Source organism: Leucoraja erinacea, chromosome 3 (assembly GCF_028641065.1).
Source record: "Leucoraja erinacea ecotype New England chromosome 3, Leri_hhj_1, whole genome shotgun sequence".
Taxonomy (NCBI): Eukaryota; Metazoa; Chordata; class Chondrichthyes; order Rajiformes; family Rajidae; genus Leucoraja; species Leucoraja erinaceus.
In genome coordinates, this window is record NC_073379.1 from 71,475,204 (window position 1) to 71,495,826 (window position 20,623).

The 20,623-nt window shown below is 40.1% G+C and overlaps 1 protein-coding gene across 3 annotated transcripts in view; it reads left to right on the forward strand.

Moving 5' to 3' along the window:
* Window positions 1-20,623, forward strand: part of LOC129695710 (dual specificity protein phosphatase CDC14A-like) — a 114,196-nt gene that overhangs the window by 66,231 nt on the left and 27,342 nt on the right. For all 3 annotated transcript variants that reach the window (XR_008723216.1, XM_055632901.1, XM_055632902.1), the window contains exons 9-12: window positions 2,634-2,864; window positions 3,647-3,785; window positions 5,129-5,294; window positions 6,975-7,087. Coding sequence is in view for 2 of the 3 variants with exons in the window: in XM_055632901.1 (XP_055488876.1) it covers window positions 2,634-2,864; window positions 3,647-3,785; window positions 5,129-5,294; window positions 6,975-7,087 (649 nt within the window). In the remaining variant the exon portion in view is untranslated. The remainder of the gene's footprint in view (window positions 1-2,633; window positions 2,865-3,646; window positions 3,786-5,128; window positions 5,295-6,974; window positions 7,088-20,623) is intronic.

Here is a 20,623-nt window from a genome sequence, read left to right on the forward strand (position 1 = left end):
GTCATTCATACTCCTGGTATCAGGTTCCAAGCTCATTTTTATTGGATTCCCTCAGAATTCCTTCTTCACCTTAAAGACCACTTTTTTTTTTTTTTTTCCTTTTCCCCCCACACCCCTGCATATTGTCAACAAGCAATGTTCAAAAGTTGCTTTTGTTGAATTCAGTGGTCCATATTTTCTAAGAATCGGTAAATGCTCTGAGCTTATTGCTCTGAGCAGTAGTTCAATCCTCGGGCCTCGCTGAAAAACACAGTTACAAACTGGTGCTGTGCTGAAGCGAGCCAGAAACACTGCTGTCATAACTTGCTTCTGGGCTTGAGTGGTATCCAGAAAAAGCGAAAGCTTTGATTTTTAATTTAATTAGAAACCGTGGGAAAACATTTTAATGATGGGCTAAGATTGTTGCTTTGCGGTTGGTTGCGTTCTGAATTTGCATATTTTTTGTAAGCCAGTTTTGCACAATTTGCAGTAATAGAAACAAAAATGAGCAGGTGAATGCCTTTTCTACCCACTGCTCCATCTATACGTGCACAGCTAATTCTCTTTCCCAATACCACATTCTGGCTTTCCCCCTAAAGCCCTTGTTGCCTAATGTCTAGAAATATGTCCATCGACTTAAATATACCCAATGATGTAGCCCTTGCCATCTTTTCATAATTCCACGGGTAAAACCACTTCAAGATGTGAAGTTTCTTCACGCAGGTTCTTACTTTCTTAATCCTTATCCGTAGACTGTGACCTGATTCTGGACTCGGTAGCCAGGTGAAATATCCTCCTTGCATCCAACCTGTTAAGCCCTGGCAGAACTTAGTAGTTTTCACTTGTGTTCTTCTAAACTCAAGTAAATAGAGGTCTCATCATCCCTACGTCTCATAAGATAATCCTGCCATCCCAAGAAATAGTCTGGAGATCCATCATTGCACTCCCCCTTGTGCAAGTATATCTGTTCTAAGGAGGCCAAAACAGTATCAGCACTCCATGTGTTGTCTCACAGGTACATGCTCCCAATGTGAGCATCATTGATTTGAGGATGCATCACTTGCAGTACAGTCGCAGACGCACAAACTTAGATGAGTTCTACTCAAAATGCCAGTAACAGGGACCATTGAACAATGTAAGGGACAAAAAGATTTAGCTCGGACACTGACAGTAGACAATAGGTGCAGGAGTAGGCCACTCGGCCCTTCAAGTCAACACCGCCATTCAATGTGATCATGGCTGATCATCCACAATCAGTACCCCATTCCTGCCTTCTCCCCATATCCCCTGACTCCGCTATCTTTAAGAGCCCTATCTAGCTCTCTCTTGAAACCTTGGTGGAGAGTACAGCATTCCAATAGAGACCCAGTGTTTAAGAAGGAACTGCAATTGCTGGAAAAATCGAAAATAGACAAAGAAAAGAAAAAGAAGAAAAAGAAAGGAAGTAGGAGACAGTAAGACTGTGGGAGAACTGAGAAAGGGGAGGGGAAGGAGAGAGAAAGCAAGGGCTGTCTAAAATTAGAGAAGTCAATGTTCATACCGCTGGGGTGTAGATTACACCCTGAGGTGCTGTTCCTCCAATTTGCACTGGGCCTCACTCTGACAATAGAGGAGGCCCAGGACAGAAAGGTCAGATTGGGAATGGGAAGGGGAGTTGAAGTGTTGGGCCACCGGGAGATCAGGTTTGTTAAGACGGACTGAGTGGAGGTGTTCAGCGAAACGATTGCTGAGTCTGCGCTTGGTCTCGCCGATATAGAGGAGTTGACACCTGGAACAACGGATGCAGTAGATGAGGTTGGAGGAGGTGCATGTGAACCTCTGCCTCACCTGGAAAGACTGATTAGGTCCTTGGATGGAGTCGAGGGAGGAGATAAAGGGATAGGTGTTGCATCTCCTGCGGTTGCAGGGGAAAGTGCCTGGGGAGGGGGTGGTTTAGGTGGGAAGGGACGAATTGACCAGAGAGTTACGGAGGGAACAGTCTCTGCGATAGCAGACAGGGGAGGAGATGGGAAGATGTGGCCAGTAGTGGGATCCCGTTGGAGGTGTCCTCCTTCCTCTCCCCCTTCTCAGTTCTCCCACAGTCCTACTGTCTCCTCCTACTTCCTTTCTTCCAGTTTTTCGATGTACATGTTTGAGAAAACAAAACAAAGTTGGTATTTTCAATTTAGCACATAATATTTTCAAGGTAGCACTTGATTTTCAGTGTCATGTTACCATATTATTTGCATTCATTGGCATTATTACTGAATAGTCATTTTATTCAAACGCTACTGTAGCTGGGTTGCTTTCAAGACCAACTCTCTGACATACATTGTAAATAACTTTTCCTATATGACCAGTGACGGTGATGTTTAGATTATAAACAAAGATTGTGCGCTTATGCATATCAGGCTTGGTTTTATGCAAGAACTAGTATGCCAACTAAGTTTTCTAAATGAAATTTCTGTTTTAAAGTGAAAGGAACTAGTTTCTACTTTAGAAATGTGCAATAAGCCATCATAGGATTAAAAACCATATTTCAGGTACAAGTCCTTCATCAGGACTCGGATGATATGCATTGTCAGCAATTTCTAGCTTCATTTATTTTGTTGTCTCAAACATGTTAAAAGTTGGAAACACTAATCAGTACATAATTTATTTCCCTTTTTGAATAGGCTATCCTCTGCATGCCCCAGAGGCCTATTTCCAATACTTTCGAAAACACAATGTCGCCACAATTATTCGTTTAAACAAGAAAATGTACGATGCCAAGCGATTCACAGACGCTCGTTTTGAGCACCATGATCTCTTCTTTGTGGATGGGAGTACACCAAGTGATACCATAGTCAAAAGGTTCTTGAATATCTGTGAGAATGCAGAGGGTGTCATTGCTGTTCACTGTAAAGGTACAGTTCCCCATTAACATTTGCAGTATTATTAGTATTATAGCAAATAATGGTATTATAGCAAACATCTTAAAAGGGAATTTTTTAACTGAAAATTTCAAACACAAATATAGGTTGCTCAATGTATGAAATTAAACTTGTCCAATGGAGGCCCCAGATGAGTTCATTTCATTTTCAAAACTCTAATTGAATGAACCATATTTTTTTTTAATCCATGACCTTCAGAAATTGTGGCAATTGTATAGCCCGAACTATAGCCTAGTGTTTTTGAACACCACCCAGCTTCAGCTTCCGTTCAAGTGAGCACCATCTGCACTTGGAAATGTATCCCTGATTATTCTTCACCTTTGGGTGATAATCCTGCATGTCCCATCTCCGCAGCACAATGAGAGCATGACGGAGCATAGCTGTTATCAGCGGTGGATTTTCTGTCTGGTACTTTAGTTTTTTGAAACATGGAAATAGTTACTATGCACTATGAATTTTAACCATATAACAATTACAGCACGGAAAACCGGCCATCTCGGCCCTTCTAGTCCGTGCCGAACACTTATTTTCCCCTAGTCCCATCTACCTGCACTTCGACCACAACCCTCCATTCCTTTCCCGTCCATATACCTATCCAATTTATTTTTAAATGATAATAAATTGGATAGGTATATGGACGATTTTAGCTTGTGTTCCAGTAAAAAGAACCTTTTGCCGTACCCTCTGTATATTTAACACATTTTGTTTTTGAACATGAGAAATGAGAACTGACTGTATACTTTGAAATATTATAGCTGGCTTAGGCCGAACGGGTACTCTTATAGCTTGTTATATAATGAAGCACTACAGACTAACGGCAGCAGAAGCCATTGCCTGGATCAGAATATGTAGACCAGGATCAGTTATAGGACCACAGCAGCACTTTTTAGAAGAGTGAGTAAATGCCATACTTAATGGTGTGAATACATATCTTAAGTGATGTGAAATGTAATAAAGTTGTTTTTTCCCCCAATCCTGATATCTGCTTAGAAAATGTTGGTAATGTTTAACAGGTCAGGCACTTGGCAATATTGCTACTTGAGCAGCTGATAATTATTTGTTTCTGTTTCATTTCGGAGTTCTGCATTATTTTCTTCTTGGTTTCCTGATATCTGCTTGACCTATATCTGCAATTAAAGAGACACACAAAAAGCTGGATTAACTCGGCGAGTCAGACAGCACCTCTGGAGAAAAGGAATAGGTGAAGTTTTGGGTTGAGACCCTTCTTCAGACTGAGAGTCAGGGGAAACATATTACTTGCTGCTGAGAAAATCAACACAGTGAAAGAAGCCAACTGGTATGTTGGACCCTTTTCCCTGACACTCAGTCTGAAGAAAGGTCTCAACCCGAAACGTCACCTATTCCTTCTCTCCAGAGATGCTGCCTGACCCGCTGTGTTACTCCGGCTTTCTGTGTCTATCTCCGGTTTAAATCAGCATCTGCAGTTCGCTCCTACACTATATCTGCAATTGTTACATTAAAATTCTTTTTGCTTTCACATTGCCACGATGTTGGTTTTAAGATACAGTGCATTCAGAAACTGAACATAGGCCTAAGACTGCAAATCTCGAGAACAGTTTCCAAGCTATATAATTTGTCAGTGGGAACCGTTGATACAATACCAGAATGAGAAGAATCTCTCATGTGTTCTTGCACAGTATAGAGTCATGCAGCACGGAAATGGGCCCTTTAGTCCAATCGTCCCTGCCAGCCAAGATGCCCTAAGTTAAGCTAGCCATCTAAGCTAATGCCATTTGGCTAGTATCCTTCTAAATCTTTCCTATCCATGTATCTGTCTGAGTGTCTTAAATACCTCGTAGTACCTGCCTCCACAGCCTCCTATGTCGGCTTGTTCCATACACCCCCCTTCCTTTGAGCGAAAAAGTACTAAGTATTATTTTTTACAAGATTTAATGTCTCTGTTATCTAAAGTATTGTTTTGTAAAAAAAAACTGCTGGTATCAGGCTGCCTAATATTAGTTTCTCTGCCAACTGTTAGAAAGCTAACAGGAATGTATAGTAAGTTGGATATATTAAATTCTATTAATAAATGGTGACCTGTGAAACAGCTGTTGTTTAATGGGGAGCAGAGGAAATGGGAGTTATTACATTGCCAGGAAAGATGAATCTGCTGGGGATAGTTTCTAAAATAAGTTGTGTAGACGGAATGAAGTACATTTTTCATTCCTATGTCCTTCACATCCTTGCATTATATTTGTTTATGTTGTGCTTGGCAGGAAACAAGCTAGCCTATGGGCCCAAGGTGACCTGTTCCGTGCTAAATTAACAGAGCAGATGAATGGACAAGAGAAGGTTGGCGTTACAAGGATCCTTTCTGGAGTTGATGATATTTCCATTAATGATGATCAGAATAGGATGTGTGATGAACTAGAAAGTCACGTGGTATGTGAAATATTAGAACATATTTTACTCCTTCTGAAAATGTTGACTTGAACCTTCTGTATAATTTTTTTTGTGAATTAAGCACATTTTGAAATAAATGTTATTCCCTTAATAATAACACATCATACATTATCATTAATGGACAGCCTTAAAGTAAATTATTTTTGGCACTTTCATGCAAATTTTAATTAATTTGTGTGCACTGGCAGGAGAGACTTAAACTGTGGCCCTTCTACTTGATACTTCTAATTAAAGGCCTTGTAATTTTTGGACCCATTTTCAGCACATCTCTGTGCATAGTCCTTGACCTTTTGAACGTGCCATTTTGCAGTTGTGGAAACTGAGTTTTCAACTTACAGTGGGCTTCTTTCACTGTGTTGATTTTCCCAGCAACAATTAATATTTGGTTCATTATGGTCCTCAGGAACAGACCACAGAGCACAGAATCCTGTGTCATACAGTTGTTCTTGATAAATACCACTGCATCACAGCCCAGACATGAAACAATGTTTAAATGTTTGATGATGAGGCATTCTGCCAAGTCACGGGAAGTGTTCCCAAGTATACTTTATTCTTAATATATATATATAGCAATACAGTCAAGCTGTATGATTATGTTCATTCGCTGTACCAAGCAATTCAATACGTTCAGTTGCAATATGTCAACATCATTCATGTTTCATCCCCAAACACTGCATCAGTGAGATGTTTGAGAAATTGCTGCACACGTCCTGGCCAATTCATGTCCTGTGGCAGTTGTAATATTTAGGTATCTTGCCTGACAAATTGGGCTGAAGAGTCTCTTTCAGTGCCACGTGGATCTGCTCTATGACTTGCATGGGTTAACTAATTTGGAGAAGTGAAAAGTGTCCAAATCTGTCCTTGTATTTCTCTTTGATCTCCATTGTGATGGTGTAAGCCAAATATTTATTTGGATTCTTGTCTGCCGAGCTGCACTAAGATGTAGAACACAGAGGTAGGCAGGGAATAGAGGGATGCAGACCATGCTGATGGTATTCATTTTGATTGACATCATGTTCTGTGCCATCTTGATGTACTGTTCTTTGCTCCAACACGAGGAATTATAAAATGGCATATTATGTATAGAACATAATGTATGTAATAACATATTATGTATAGAACATTGGTTCACCACTGATCATTTTCACACATTAATAATAAGATTTTGCTAAGTATTTTATTGCATTATGGTAGTGTGTCTGGACTAACTCCAGTCTGAAAAACAGAAGGTCAGTTTGCATTTTGATAACACTATTTAACTTTGAAAATGTTCCACTGTGCTTTAAGAAGAAAGGGGAGGATAAGAAAATTAATAAAGGAAAGAAGAATTGATCGAAAGGTTTTTTAATGGGACAGATAAGTTTTGGATAGGAAATAGCTGAAGTGGCTAGAGCACATGATCATGTTAACTGTACTCTGCAGATGCAGTTGTGTTATTTGCAACAATTTAAATTGCTGCAATTAACAATCTGCCTTTAACTAAGTTATTTGGTTTATAAATTATTTTTTAAAAACAATCATTTTGAGGTACGTTGAGGTAATTTTGAAGATTTATGCCCATATAGTTTATTTTAATTTTCTTGTATTTTTATGTTTGTAACCAAAGTAACACTACATGTTAAATGTTCTAATGTTACTTATTTTTTTCTTTCTCTACAGTACAATGATAATGATGATCATTTTCCTAATAAAAATGAAATGACGCAAGGCGATAAACTCAGGGTCTTGAAAAGTAGAAGGCCAGCTAGAGCTGTGAACACTGGTTCTTTAAAGTGAGTATCTTTTTAGGACTATAAGATCTGTCAAAAATAGAAGTTTACACCAGATGACGTGCAGGAAATACTGATCTAACTTTTGGATGAGCGCCCTTCTATCCAAACAAATGCATGCTGTTCCTGGAGAGTTGATACTGTGTCTACTTGTATATTCTTGGAACAGAATAGCACAAAGAGCTGGAGATAAAACTTTCCTTTTCTGTGGCACAGTCGTATGCCTTTATGCCAACATTAAGAGCTTCACAATGGCTAGCTCTGTGACCCAAATCAATCATTGATGCAGTCTCCAGATGAATGCCAGCTTGACTGTGCTTTTTTTTTTAATGGTGGAATACTACTGTTGAGTACCATGTAGGTTCTTCCCAGTAGTGTTTCATATGAACCCTTGACAAAAAAAACATAGGTGTAAAGTTATATCGCAACAGCCTTGGCTGAAGGAATTTAATTTCAGTTGGGAAAACTATGAACTAAACCACCGTAACACCTAATGCCTAGACGTGGTTATGGCAATGAAGTTTAGTTTAGAGATACAAAGTGGAAACTGGCCCTTCGGCCCACCCAGTCCGCGCTGACCAGTGATCCCCGCACTATTAACACTATTATCCACACACACTTGGGACAATTTACACTTATACCAAGCCAATTAACCTACAAACCTACATGTCTTTGGAATGTGGGAAGAAACTCGAGATCCCAGAGAAACCCCACACAAGTCAGGGGGAGAACGTATAAGCACCGTACAGACAGCACCTGTAGCCAAGATCGAAGCCAGGTCTTTGGCACTGTAAAGCAGCAACTCTACTGCTGTGCCAAGTAAAAGCTTCTTCGGGTATGTGAAGAAGGAAAAATTAGTATAGACCAAAGTTGGACCCTTGAAGACAGAAACAGGTGAATTTATTATGGGGGACAAGGAAATGGCAGACGAGTTGAATAGGTGCTTTGGATCTATCTTCACTAGGGAAGGCACAAATAATCTCGCAGATGTACTAGTGGCAAGAGGACCTAGGGTGACGGAATAACTGAAGGAAATTCACATTAGGCAGGAAATGGTGTTGGATAGACTGATGGGACTGAAGGCTGATACATCCCCAGGGCCTGGTGATCTGCATCCCAGGTACTTAAGGAAGTGGTTCTGGAAATTGTGGTTGTATTGGTGATAATTTTCTCATGTTCTATAGATTCAGGATCAGTTCCTGTGGATTGGAGGGTAGCTAATGTTATCCCACCTTTTAAGAAAGGCGGGAGAGAGAAAACAGGGAATTATAGACCAGTTAGCCTGACATCGGTGGTGGGGCCGATGCTGGAGTTAATTATAAAAGATGAGATTTGGATAGCAGTAACAGGATCAGTCCGAGTCAGCATGGATTTACGAAGGGGAAATCATGTCTGTCCAATCTTCTGGAATATTTTGAGGATGTAATTAGGAAAATGGACTAGGGAGAGCTAGTGGGTGCAGTGTATCTGGACTTTCAGAAAGCCTTTGATAATGTACCACATAGGAGATTAGTGGGTAAAATTAGAGCGCATGCTATTGGGGGTGGGGTACTGACATGGATAGAAAATTGGCTGGCAGACAGGAAACAAAGTAAGGATTAACGGGTCCCTTTCAGAATGGCAGGCAGTGACTAGTGGGGTACCACAAGGCTCGGTGCTGGGACCGCAGCTATTTACAATATACATATACAATATACAAACCAAAGTTCCTAACGGAAAAATTAAGTTCATTCGAATTTGAATTAATAATTTAGATGAAGGGATTAAAAGTAACATTAGCCAATTTGCAGATGACACAAAGCTGGGTGGCAGTGTGAACTGTGAGGAGAATGCTATGAGGATGCAGGGTGACTTGGACAGGTTGGGTGAGTGGGCAGATGCAGTTTAATGTGGATAAATGTGAGGATATCCACTCTGGTGGCAAAAACAGGAAGGCACTGTAAAGCAGCAACTCTACTGCTGTGCCAAGTAAAAGCTATCTGAAAGGTGTCAAGTTGGGAAAAGGGGAAGTACAATGAGATCTGGAGGTCCTTGTTCATCAGTCACTGAAAGTAAGCATGCAGGTACAGTAGGCAGTGAAGAAAGCTAATGGCACGTTGGCCTTCATAACAAGAGGAGTTGACCATAGGAGCAAAGAGGTCGTTTTGCAGTTGTACAGAGCCCTAGTGAGACCACACACTTGTATACACGGGAATTTAGAAGGATGAGAGGGTATCTTATTGAAACATATAAGATTATTATGGGATTGGACACGCTAGAGGCAGGAAACGTGTTCCTAATGTTGGGGGAGTCCAGAACCAGGGGCCACAGTTTAAAAATAAGGGGCAGGCCATTTAGAACAGAGATGAGGAAAAACCTTTTCACCCAGGGAGTTGTGAATCTGTGGAATTCTCTGCCGGCAGTGGAGGCCAATTCTCTGGATGCTTTCAAGAGAGAGTTAGATAGAACTCTTAAAGATAGCGGAGTCAAGGGATATGGGGAGAAGGCAGGAACGGGGTACTGATTGTGGATGATCAGCCATGATCACATTGAATGGCGGTGCTGGCTCGAAGGGCCGAATGGCCTACTCCTGCCCCTATTGTCTATTGTGCCGCCCAAAGTTCTAAAACGTTAATAAATAAAACATGAGTACTAAATGGGCAACTCTCTAACTTAAGGTAATGCCTTTTATTTCAAGGTTCCCTGTCAGAAGAAACGGCCAATGATTGTATAGTCTGGGGCATTGTTGCTTTTAAACAGAATCTTGTGTTGTACAATTAGATTACCTCCTTGTTCTCCTGAATGCTAATAAATATACAATCCACCACTTTGGAGTATATATATTTGTGCTTGCTTCAGGAAGCTTAAAATTGTATGTTATACTTTAGCTGTGGACTTACTAAAATCCTATGTAATTATTTACTCTCATACTCCAACTTCCTTTGAATAATGATTGATCCACCATTTGCCTCGCAAGCACCACCTGTGCCAAAATGCTGACATTTAATGTACTAATAAACCTGAATAGCAGCATTTACTAGTCTTTTTCCACTAACAAAAAAAAATTCAATTATTTTCACCTGAAAGCGTAACTTTACAGTCCACTTCATTATACTATTTCAGCCATGTTCTTGATCATTCCCTTAACCACTGGTGACCTTTGCAACTCTTCATGTATTTCTTAGAATTTTCTTTCATCCCTTGCTTTACATTGTTAGCACATTTGTAGACAGCATCCTCAGCTCCCCATTCCTTGCATCTTTCCTTAAATGATGTATGATATTCAGACATAAGTTCCCCTTTGATAGAGGTAAGGCTGATCATATTATGATTTTATAGGCACACCATTTTCACAGCCATGGGAATGGTTCCCAACATTTTCTGATATTAGACTGACATTGTATAGTTCTCTATTTTTTTTCCACATACTTTTTTGCATTGCAATGTAACATTTTGCAATCCACTGAGATCCTGTAGATTGTAGGGTATTTGGGAAGATCAGCACAAAATCATTCGTCATCTCTGTCCTCAGAAGCCTTCAAGCCTTCAGTACCAGAGATCCATCATTTTTTTGACACTCACTCCAATAACTCTAATACAATGTCACTGACTTTTAAGATTCTGATGCACATTTGACCTTAGTTTGCCACTAGTTCTGGTATATTTATTGAATCAGCTATTATGAAGACAAATAAGAAATATGTGAAGTAACAGTAATTTTTTCCCCATTTTATTCTTCCTATAAACGGCATGTTTTTGATCTTTTATATTTCTTGCTTGTTTACATGAAGTTCATCTCTGCAGGTGTTAAGTGGTACAGACCATGAATCACACTTAGAATTATCTTGGTTATTTCTGGTTCAATATTGTGCTGCATTGAACAATTTAGTGGACAAGTAGAATTAAAGTACAGTTTTAGATTAACGTTATCAACCTGATAATCAAATAATATTTTGTTTGAAATGTTGATCGTAGTGGAACCATTATTTAACGGCCAAGATGAAAATACTTTTTGGGTTGAGAGATGACATGGCAGAAATAAACCTTTCTGATTCTATTAGTATATGTTTAGCAATGTTTTTGTGAGCATACTAGATAAATGATTAATCATGAAAGTACATGGATAAAATTAACAAAATCTGATTGCATAGATTTTTTACAGTGTTTTGAGGAAGGCCATTTGCAAACACTGCTTCGTTATTTACTTGTCTTTTGTATAATTGTCCCAATTACAACCCTTGTTTTAGTCATTTAACTGAGCTCAGCCTTTGTGGCGAATATTACAGTGCATGTTATTGTTATTCATTAATACAGAACATCACAGACAGACAATAAAGACTTAATCACATTTGTGGTTATTCAACAACTTAATTGACTGAATCCTGAGTTTAATTAAGGCAGATCTCGAAGTATGCTGATGCTTAATAATATCTGCAGGATTTTATAAGGAAGAATTAAAATTATTTGACATATCAAGCTATACCAACTTGCATATTTTGGGGATGGGCACAGGAAGCCAAATAAGTTATAAAAAAAAATAAAAATGACTTCATCAGATAAAATGGTATGAAGATCTGTTCTTGAGTAATGATATGGGCAATATCTTGCATTTAATTATGTTTATATCCTTCCGTACAATATGGATATCACTGACAAGATCAGCATTTGCTATCCATCACTGATTTATTTTTCAGAAAATGGTAGAACTTCCTTCCACAATCCCACAGTGCTCGTAGAGAGGAAGTTTCTGGGTTTTGACCTAACGATGATATAGGATCAGTAATTATCTTTCTGAGTCAGAATGATATACGACTTGTTGGCGGTCTTCCATGCCCCTGCTGCCCTTGTCCTATTGCTTATAAAGGTTGTGGGTTTGAGATGTGTTAGTGAGAAAACTTTAATTGGTTGCTGTAGTGTGGTAGTGTGTTAGTAGAGTAGGAAGTAAACATTTGTGGTGCCAAATGAGTAGATATTCTTACTGGAAGCTGTCAACCCTTGGGCATGATGTTGGAATTGTTGTCATCTAAGCAAGTGGAGAGTATTTCTTCACATTTCATGACATGCCTGACAATGCTTGGAGCTAGGTAGACAAAAATGCTGGAGAAACTCAGCAGGTGAGGCAGCATCTATGGAGCGAAGGAAATAGGCGATGTTTTGGGCCAAAACCCTTCGTCTGAAGAAAGGTTTTGGCCCGAAACATTGCCTATTTCCTTCGCTCCATAGATGCTGTCTCACCTGCTGAGTTTCTCCAGCATTTTTGTCTAACTTCGATTTTCCAGCATCTGTAGTTCCTTCTTAAACAATGCTTGGAGCTAAGTAGTTCTTTAAAGAACTGGACTCTGAGATTATAATCTCTAATGCTTCTGGTGCCATGGGATTAGCATAGATGTATAGGAATAGATGGATAGGTCAGTTGAATGCAAGCTGAAGGGATGGAGTAAAAGAATGGGCTTTAGGTTCCTAAATTTCTGCTTTGGATTCTATGGAAGTGGTGAACCATACTCTCAGGACAGGTTGCATCTTAACCAGAGTGGAACCAACATCCATCCTTGGAGGCCTATGAACTCTGTTGAGGAACGTTTAAATGGATTTGGCAGAAGAAGTGACTCTGAGTAGTTGTTTAGATGTTTAGGCAATTTTTTCACTCATTGGTTGGTATATGGAATAAGCTTCCAGAGGAGGTTGTTGAGGCAGGTACAACAATATTTTAAAAAAAACTTTTGGACACATACATGGATAGGAAAGGTTTAGAGAGATATGGGCCAAATGGCAACAAATGGGCATCTTGATCGTAATGGACGGGTTGGTCCAAAGGACCTGATTCCATGCTGTATGACTATGATTTTATAACTAATCTGACCTGCAACCAACCACCTGTCCATTTGGAAGTATCAGTTGCGTGCTTCAGATTTTTATTTTTCCAAGCAGAATATTTCATTTTTCAGTTCTGGTGAATTTGAATGTGTGAAGGTTTTCTTTCCAAGTGTGCCCCTCAAGATTAGTTGGTATGCAATGAACCGTCAATGTTAGTGCAAGTGGCTGCAGGACACATCAAGTACATTTGTAACATAATGTACTCTTTGAAAACTTATTCTGACCTCTATCGAGTAAGCAGTCAGTGTATCTGTTGCAGTCACTCCATGGAAACCAATAATTTCCATTGAATTTGCAGTTTTTAATTCCACAAAAATATGTTTAAAGATCTAGGATTTAATCCCACAATGTTTATATGTGAAATTTGCCCTGTCCACTGAGTCCAGTTGTCATTTTCATTGCCTGGTGAATTGTTTTTAACAGCCTTGGATCTCAGATGACATTAATGATTGGGCAGCTAGTATATTGTTTTGATTTCACAATGCTGCCCTTCAATGTTGTAACACAGCAAAATAAATCTTGTCTTCTGATTGATGCCTGATTCATTTGCTAAAATGTTATATTGTTAACATCAAGAAAGATTTGTGATCGAGCATCAGGTTAAGATCTTTAGTTGTATCCTAAGTGTGAAGGGTTACCATATGGTAACAGTACAACTTTAAATCTTGAAGCATATTTTTGACATATCTTGTAATATGAATCCACAGGTGATATTTTGCAAATTATACATTTGGTTGGATTTTGAGATAACCAAGTAATAAGCATTTAAGAATGTAACCCTTTCCAGAGCAAAGGATTTTCTTTAACTTTTAGCTTGGATTGTTCAGAAGATTTGAATAATTTACCAGTGATAACTCTCTTGGCATGTTATTGTAGGGAAAGGTTCAGTCTCATCTATTCATTAGATAATTGGGATCCACACCAGGCTAGATATATACCAAAAGATTAGATTGCATCATGCCTCTGGTTCATTTCTGCAGATTGTCGACACTACAATCCCAATGTTTTTCCACATGAAAACATATAAATTTAAAGATTCGCATTTCTCGTGTTGCAAGTATTTGGGTTTTCACTTACTGGAGAAGGAATTTTTGAATTAAGACTCCTGTAAATTGATTCATTTGCTTTGGAATGCTTCATTTGATTGAACAGTTTGATTGGTTTATATATATTTTGTCTACCCTGACGAAGTTTGTCACAAGATGTAACAAAAAAGTTTCAGATATTCCTCCTCCTCCTCCACTGCCTTGCAGTGGCAACTCTGTGTATCAAATAAACAATGCATTGGACTTGCTCACCTAGGCTGCCCTTTACATACCTTTCAAACCTATGACCCTATCACCAAAGAAGATCTAGGATTGTGGGTGCATTTCAGCCATTTTCTCATGGGTGTTTGGGATAGGTATAAAATGCTGCCCTCGCCACTGACATCTAAATCCCCCAAAATGTATAACTTTTTTGTTTTTAAATGTATTCAAGTTCCACATTATTAAATGGAGTGTGTTGTGGGACTTAACCATTCAGAGTCAGGAGCATAAGATCATGTCATAAGGAAAAGGAGTAGAATTAGGCCATTAAGCCCATCAAGTCTACTCCACCATTCAATCATGGCTGATCTACCTCTCCCTCGTAATCCCATTCTCCTGCCTTCTCACCATAACCTCTGACATCTGTACTAATCAAGCAAGTGAAATCGGGAAGCCTTTATTACAAGTATGCAGGAGGTGTCTTCAGCAAACCAAATAATAGTATTTGTCAGTTAAAGCAATAGTATTCATGTAACCATTAATCAGGAATTGACACCATTTATCTTTATGTTTGTGTATTTTCCGATAAGCATGTTGAAAATTCATGGCATAAATGCAAAACAACTTTTGCAGAATAAAGTTTAGTATGCCCGTCAATCCTTTACCTTTACATATCAATTCCTCCTGTTGATCCCTTAACAGATTTAATCTGGCCAAGATGGGCATATTTTAACCAGCGGGATCCTCAGCTAAGGATTTACTCTGAAAAAACAACACACAAGTTCTCTCTTCTCCAAATATTGTATTATTATTTTCACAATATCCAAATGATGTTTAACTAGACAGAAAAGATCAAATCAGAAATATAAGTGTTACATTAGGTCCCTATTCTTGAAGTGATATTGAGGCACCAGGGTGCATCCCGTACTGGACATCATCGGCATTTGCACAACATGCAAAAATCATTTGTTTCTGATAACAGAAATTGCTATTTAGCTATTTATGGATAATGCCCTTGGCTTGTCAATTTCTCAAAAAAAGGGTGCTCTATTTGTAAATATCACAAGCCACAGATGATTACAAAATATTACCTCCTTCCAACTGCCCCAGTCTACGTCGATGCATAGTGTTCACATTGCTTGTCTCAAAGATACCCATATGTTTTAACTTCTGCCCTGATTGTTTCAAAATCAGCTTCTCCGTGGAATAAGTGCAATTGCCTTGATGGTTTAAGCAGTTATCTCTCTCTCGCTCTCTCGTGCTCGCGCTCCCGCTCCCCACAATAACCGTTCTGTTCTTGTGTGCAGAAACCCATACATTTCCACAGGCTTGTTGGCTTCCCTGCAGTCACCCATATTTTCACACGTACACTTCAGTATCCAGTATCGTACTGCAAATGTCTTCTATTCCTATCCAACATTTGATTTTCAGATCTTCAAAGAAGTATTGAGTCTGGGGAGATCTCCATGACTCAGGCTGTTAGATTATCACAACTTACCCCTTAAAATGTTCATAAGTACATATTCTTCCATAGAAAGTAACTTACCACACAAAGTATAACTTGATTATACTTTCTACCACTCTGTCTCCAAAAAGAACCCAATTCCCTTTGCTCTAATGATGAGATTAACCACACAGTTGCCTCTGATATACCTACCTCCTTGCTGAACCATGGCTTGCCCTCTTATGCTGGTGATACAGCCCTTGATGGCATCTCATCTATTTCTCACATCGCTACTTGTACTTGCATCCTGTCCTGGACTGAGCAATGATAGAATTCACTTGGTCTTTATTGTGCAACCCACCAACCTCTGCATTCAATAGATACTTCCCAATTGCTGCCAGCTCCAACAAAACTCCACCACCAGCCACGTCTTTCCCTACAAATACAGTAGATAGAATACTTGTCCTTTGACCCCTTCTATTGCCACAATCCACAGACCCAAAATGATTCTTTCAGGTGAAGCAGTGACGAGCAAGAAGACTTGCACGTCTTCCGATCCAGTGTGTTGCATTCGTTGTTCAACGAATAAAATATTTTTTTATAACAGCCTTCTATGACAACTAACAAACTCAAAGTGGGGGACTCATCCAAGTACACTGCGTACATCGGCACTATCCTTGTGCTTCTCCACCGCTGTATATGCCTGCCCAGCATGGAACAGATCTTGCCATGCACGTAAAATAGACCCTATTCTCAACGAGACCTGCAGGATAGTGGCTGGGTGCATCAAAACAACCCCAGGGAAGGACGCTGCAAGGTGTCCATGAAGAAATAACAACTTCCGATGCATGTGTGTGTGACAAATCCCAAACCATGGAACACATCATGAGATGAACCAAATGCCGCTGCGCTCGCCTGCGCCAACCACTGGAAAGATGTGATATAGAAGATGGCCGGACACGAGGAATAAGAAGTTGTTCAACGTGGTCTTCTCTACATTGAATGAACCAAATACAGATTGGGTGATAACTTTGCAGTACACCAGAAATCAGTTGGCGAGGGATCCTTAAGCTCAGTGTTTCCACTTTGAAGGAAATTACCCGAAATTCAGGAAATTCAGGTTGTCTTCGGGTATTTTTTGGGAAATGAAATAATTTTGGGAAATTTCAAAACACACGGAAACCGGGCCCACTACGCTCGCACGGGGAAACGTCAAAGAGTCCAATCAGGACCGCAGGATGATTAGCGAAATAAAAGTATGTACCTGTATATTTACGACCATCCGCGCCTGCGCAGTTGGGGGAGGCCCTTCAGCCGCTTCACAATTGAAAATGGCGCTGGTGACGCGGTAGGGACGCCGTCTCCCCGCGGCATGTGCAGTGGGCCCGGTATCCACGAGTGCGCAGTTGGGGTGGCAGTCGCACATGCGCAGTTGGGGAAGGCTTACCGAGCTGGGTAATACCATCAAATTCCAGATAATTTGGAATCCTATTTCAGGAAAATAAAATGGAGGTGTGGAAACACTGGTTAAGCTTCCTGTTGCTAGTACCTTTTTAATTCCTCATACAATTTTCACTTTGACCTTTTAGAGTGTGACCACCTGCACTGTCATTAGAACGCCCATTGCAAATTTGAGGAACTGCTTTGTCTTCTGTCTGAGCTTGTTGCAGTCTTCTAAACTCCATATCAAATTCTATAATCTCAGTTAACTAACTTTCTCTGTGTGCAATAGAATTGGCCATTTCTGCTGTAGGTCATCCATCTGTGGTATAGGCTCAGTTTTTCTAACTTTTAGCACAGCTGATCTGTGTATGACTGTTAGCCTTGTATTCTCAAACTCCATCTGCTCAAAGTAACCCATCAACCAAGTGATCTCTACAATTTATCCCCAGTATCCCTTTTCTAGATATTCACTGGATGTTTTCAAGAAAGAGTTAGATTTAGCTCTTAGGGCTAACGGAATCAAGGGAAATGGGCGGAAAAAGCAGGAACGTGTTACTGATTTTGGATGATCAGCCATGATCATATTGAGTGGCGGTTCTGGCTCGAAGGGCCGAATGGCCTACTCCTGCACCTTTATTCTATGTTTCTATATCCTCTTTGTTCAATTTATCCCTCCCTTCATCTTATGTACAACTTAAAAGTACTTTTGTTTTTCTCTTTCCCAGTTGACCCAAAGTATTAATCCTGGTTTCTCTCTCCACAGATGCTGTCTGACCCATTGAGACTTTTCAGCGCTTTTTCTTTCTCCAGATTTCTTGTGTTTGCAATGTTTTATTTTATTTAACTATTTTCATCCTTTCCTAACAAACTTAAAAACTGACCAAATAATTGAATAGGATTTAGAACTGGCTTACTGATAGGACAGATTTGTGGTGAAAGGACAATATACAGGCTGGAGGCCTATGGCCAGTTGAGTTACAAAGGATCTGTGCTGGAATTTCTGCTGTTTGTGATAGAGATAGAGATAGATTCATATTTGTTTGTAAGTTTGCAGATGACACCAAGATTGCTGGGGTTGCGGACTGTGAGGAAGCCTATCAAGGTAAACAGCGGGATTTAGATCGGTTACAGAAATGGGCGGAGAAAGGGCAGGTGGAGTTCAATCTGAGCAAGTGGGAGGTGTTGCACTTTGGGAGGGAAAAAATATACAATTAATGATATGGCCCTTAACAGTATTGATGTATAGAGGGATCTTGGAGTTCATAACTCTCTGAAAGTGGCAACACAAGTCGATTGAGTGGTAACTAAAGCATATGCTGTGCTTGATTTCATAGGTTGGAGCATTGAGTATGTCAGGAAATCATGATGCAGCTTTATAGGATGGGTTGCATTTGGATTATTGTGTACAGTTCTGGTCACCACATTACAGAAAGGATATAGCGGTTTTGAAAAGGGTGCAGAGGAGGTTTGCCAGAATAATGCCTGGATTAAAGGGTAATATGTACAGGGAGAGGTTAGACAGACTCGGATTGTTTTCTCTGGAATGCTGGAGGTTGTGGGGAGACCTGATAAAAGTATATTAAATTATGAGAGGCGTCAATAGGATAGATTCTCAGAACCTTTTCCCAGATGGAAAATTCAAATACTGGAGGGTGCACTTCAAAGTGAGAGGGGCAAAGTTTAAAGGAGATGCGTGGAGGTATTTATTTTTAACACAGAGGGTTGTGACTGCCTAGGACATGCTGCAGGTCTCTTGCGTCTGGTTTTATTTCACCAATTAAAACATTATTTTCTGAGTGAAGCAAAATCACAGAATACTTTTTTTTGTTGCAATCACATTTTGATCATTCCATTAATACTTCCAATAAACTTCCATTGTGTATCTATCTAATGTGACTCCATTTAAGAAACCACAAGTTTATTTTCTCATTGAAAGAAAAACATATTTCGTTAAAATTAAATAGCTTGAACAATAGAGCTAGTCGTGAAAATAGTTATCTTCCCTGCAAGGTTATATTTATTGGCACTATTTTGACTTTGTCAATGTGATGAGAACAAATTATCCTAGTTGTGCTACTTTAACCAGAGCTCACTGTCTCACAGCTCCAGGGACCTGGGTTCAGTCCTGACCTCCAGTGCTGTCACAGTGGAGTTTGCACTTTCCCCCTGTGACGGCATGGGTTTTCGTCAGATGCTCTAGTTACCTCTCACATCCCAAGGATGTATGGGATAGGAGACATTGCTCTAGTGTGTAGGTGAGAGATAGAATATGGAGGGTGCTGAGTAGATTGTGAGGAGAATGGAAAAAGTCTGGCATAGTCTGAAATGATTTGGTAAAGATATGTGGAAATACTAATATTTGGGATTTCTAACTCGCACAGCATTTATCTTCAATATTCAGAATTGAATAGAACATTTAAAACTATTAATAATTTTGTTGACCGAAGTACTTTGGCCTCAGCAAGGAATATGAGATTTCACAATAATTTTTAAAAGAGTAGAAAATTATTAATAAGATGTCCTTGACATATAAGACTTATTTTTGACTTTGAAAGAGAACAGGATCTATTTCTTTTCCCAATTTTTAAGTATGTCAGCGTGATTTAATTACTTTTGATTGAGTTTAAAGTTCTCTCCTTGACAAAATTGTGATTTATTTCTCTCACATCAACAAGATAATGTTCAGACTTGTAGAAATTGAATTAAACTACACTGAAGAGACTTGAACTAATACCAAGCAACATTACTCAATTTAGAATAATCATACAGCAAGGAAACAGGCCCTTCGGCCCAATTTATCCTTGCCGACCAAGATGCCCCATCTTTGTGAGTTCCACCTGCCTGTGTTTGGCCCATATAGCGTATTTCCCAGCGTTGAAGACGCACCCCCATTTTAAGTTGCTAAATTTAGAAAAAAGGCTGGGAGGACAGGATCAAGGATTTGGTTCAAGAAGGCAATGAGGACCGGGGAGCCTCCATCTTCACCTATTCCACAATGTGCTGAGGGATGGTGTCTTCCTGGCTCAGGGAGATCACATAACGGGAAGAGAGAGAGAGAGGAAGAGAGAGAGAGAGAGCCCGGGATGGAGCAGTCAGCCTTCCGCCCAGTAGCTACCCGCCAACCACCACCTCCACCAGTTGCGCCTGTGTACAAGGACACCGTGGCTGGCTGGCGGGCCGGCCGGCAGAAGGCGCTGAGGTAGCGGCCGGTACCGCTGTCCGGTCCCGGGGGCCGCTCACAGCTACCTGAGCTACTAAGTGAGTGAGTTGCTGGCCTGATCCCCGACCCCTTCTTTCTCAACGCTCGTGCCCTCCCCGCAACTCCAGTGGACGGCCACTGTCCCTGCTTCCCCGGCTGAAAGCTGCTCCGTCTTTCCACCCTGGGCATCGGACCCGAGTCCTGGTAGAATGTTGTCATCAACAAACTGGACCTAGCCACCCAGCCAGAGAATGTAAATCAGCTGCCAGCAATGGGGGATAGACTTGTCTATTCCTCTGTACAGTAACATCGTTCTTGATGCTGTTGTACTGTGGGATAGCCAAGTCTATCTT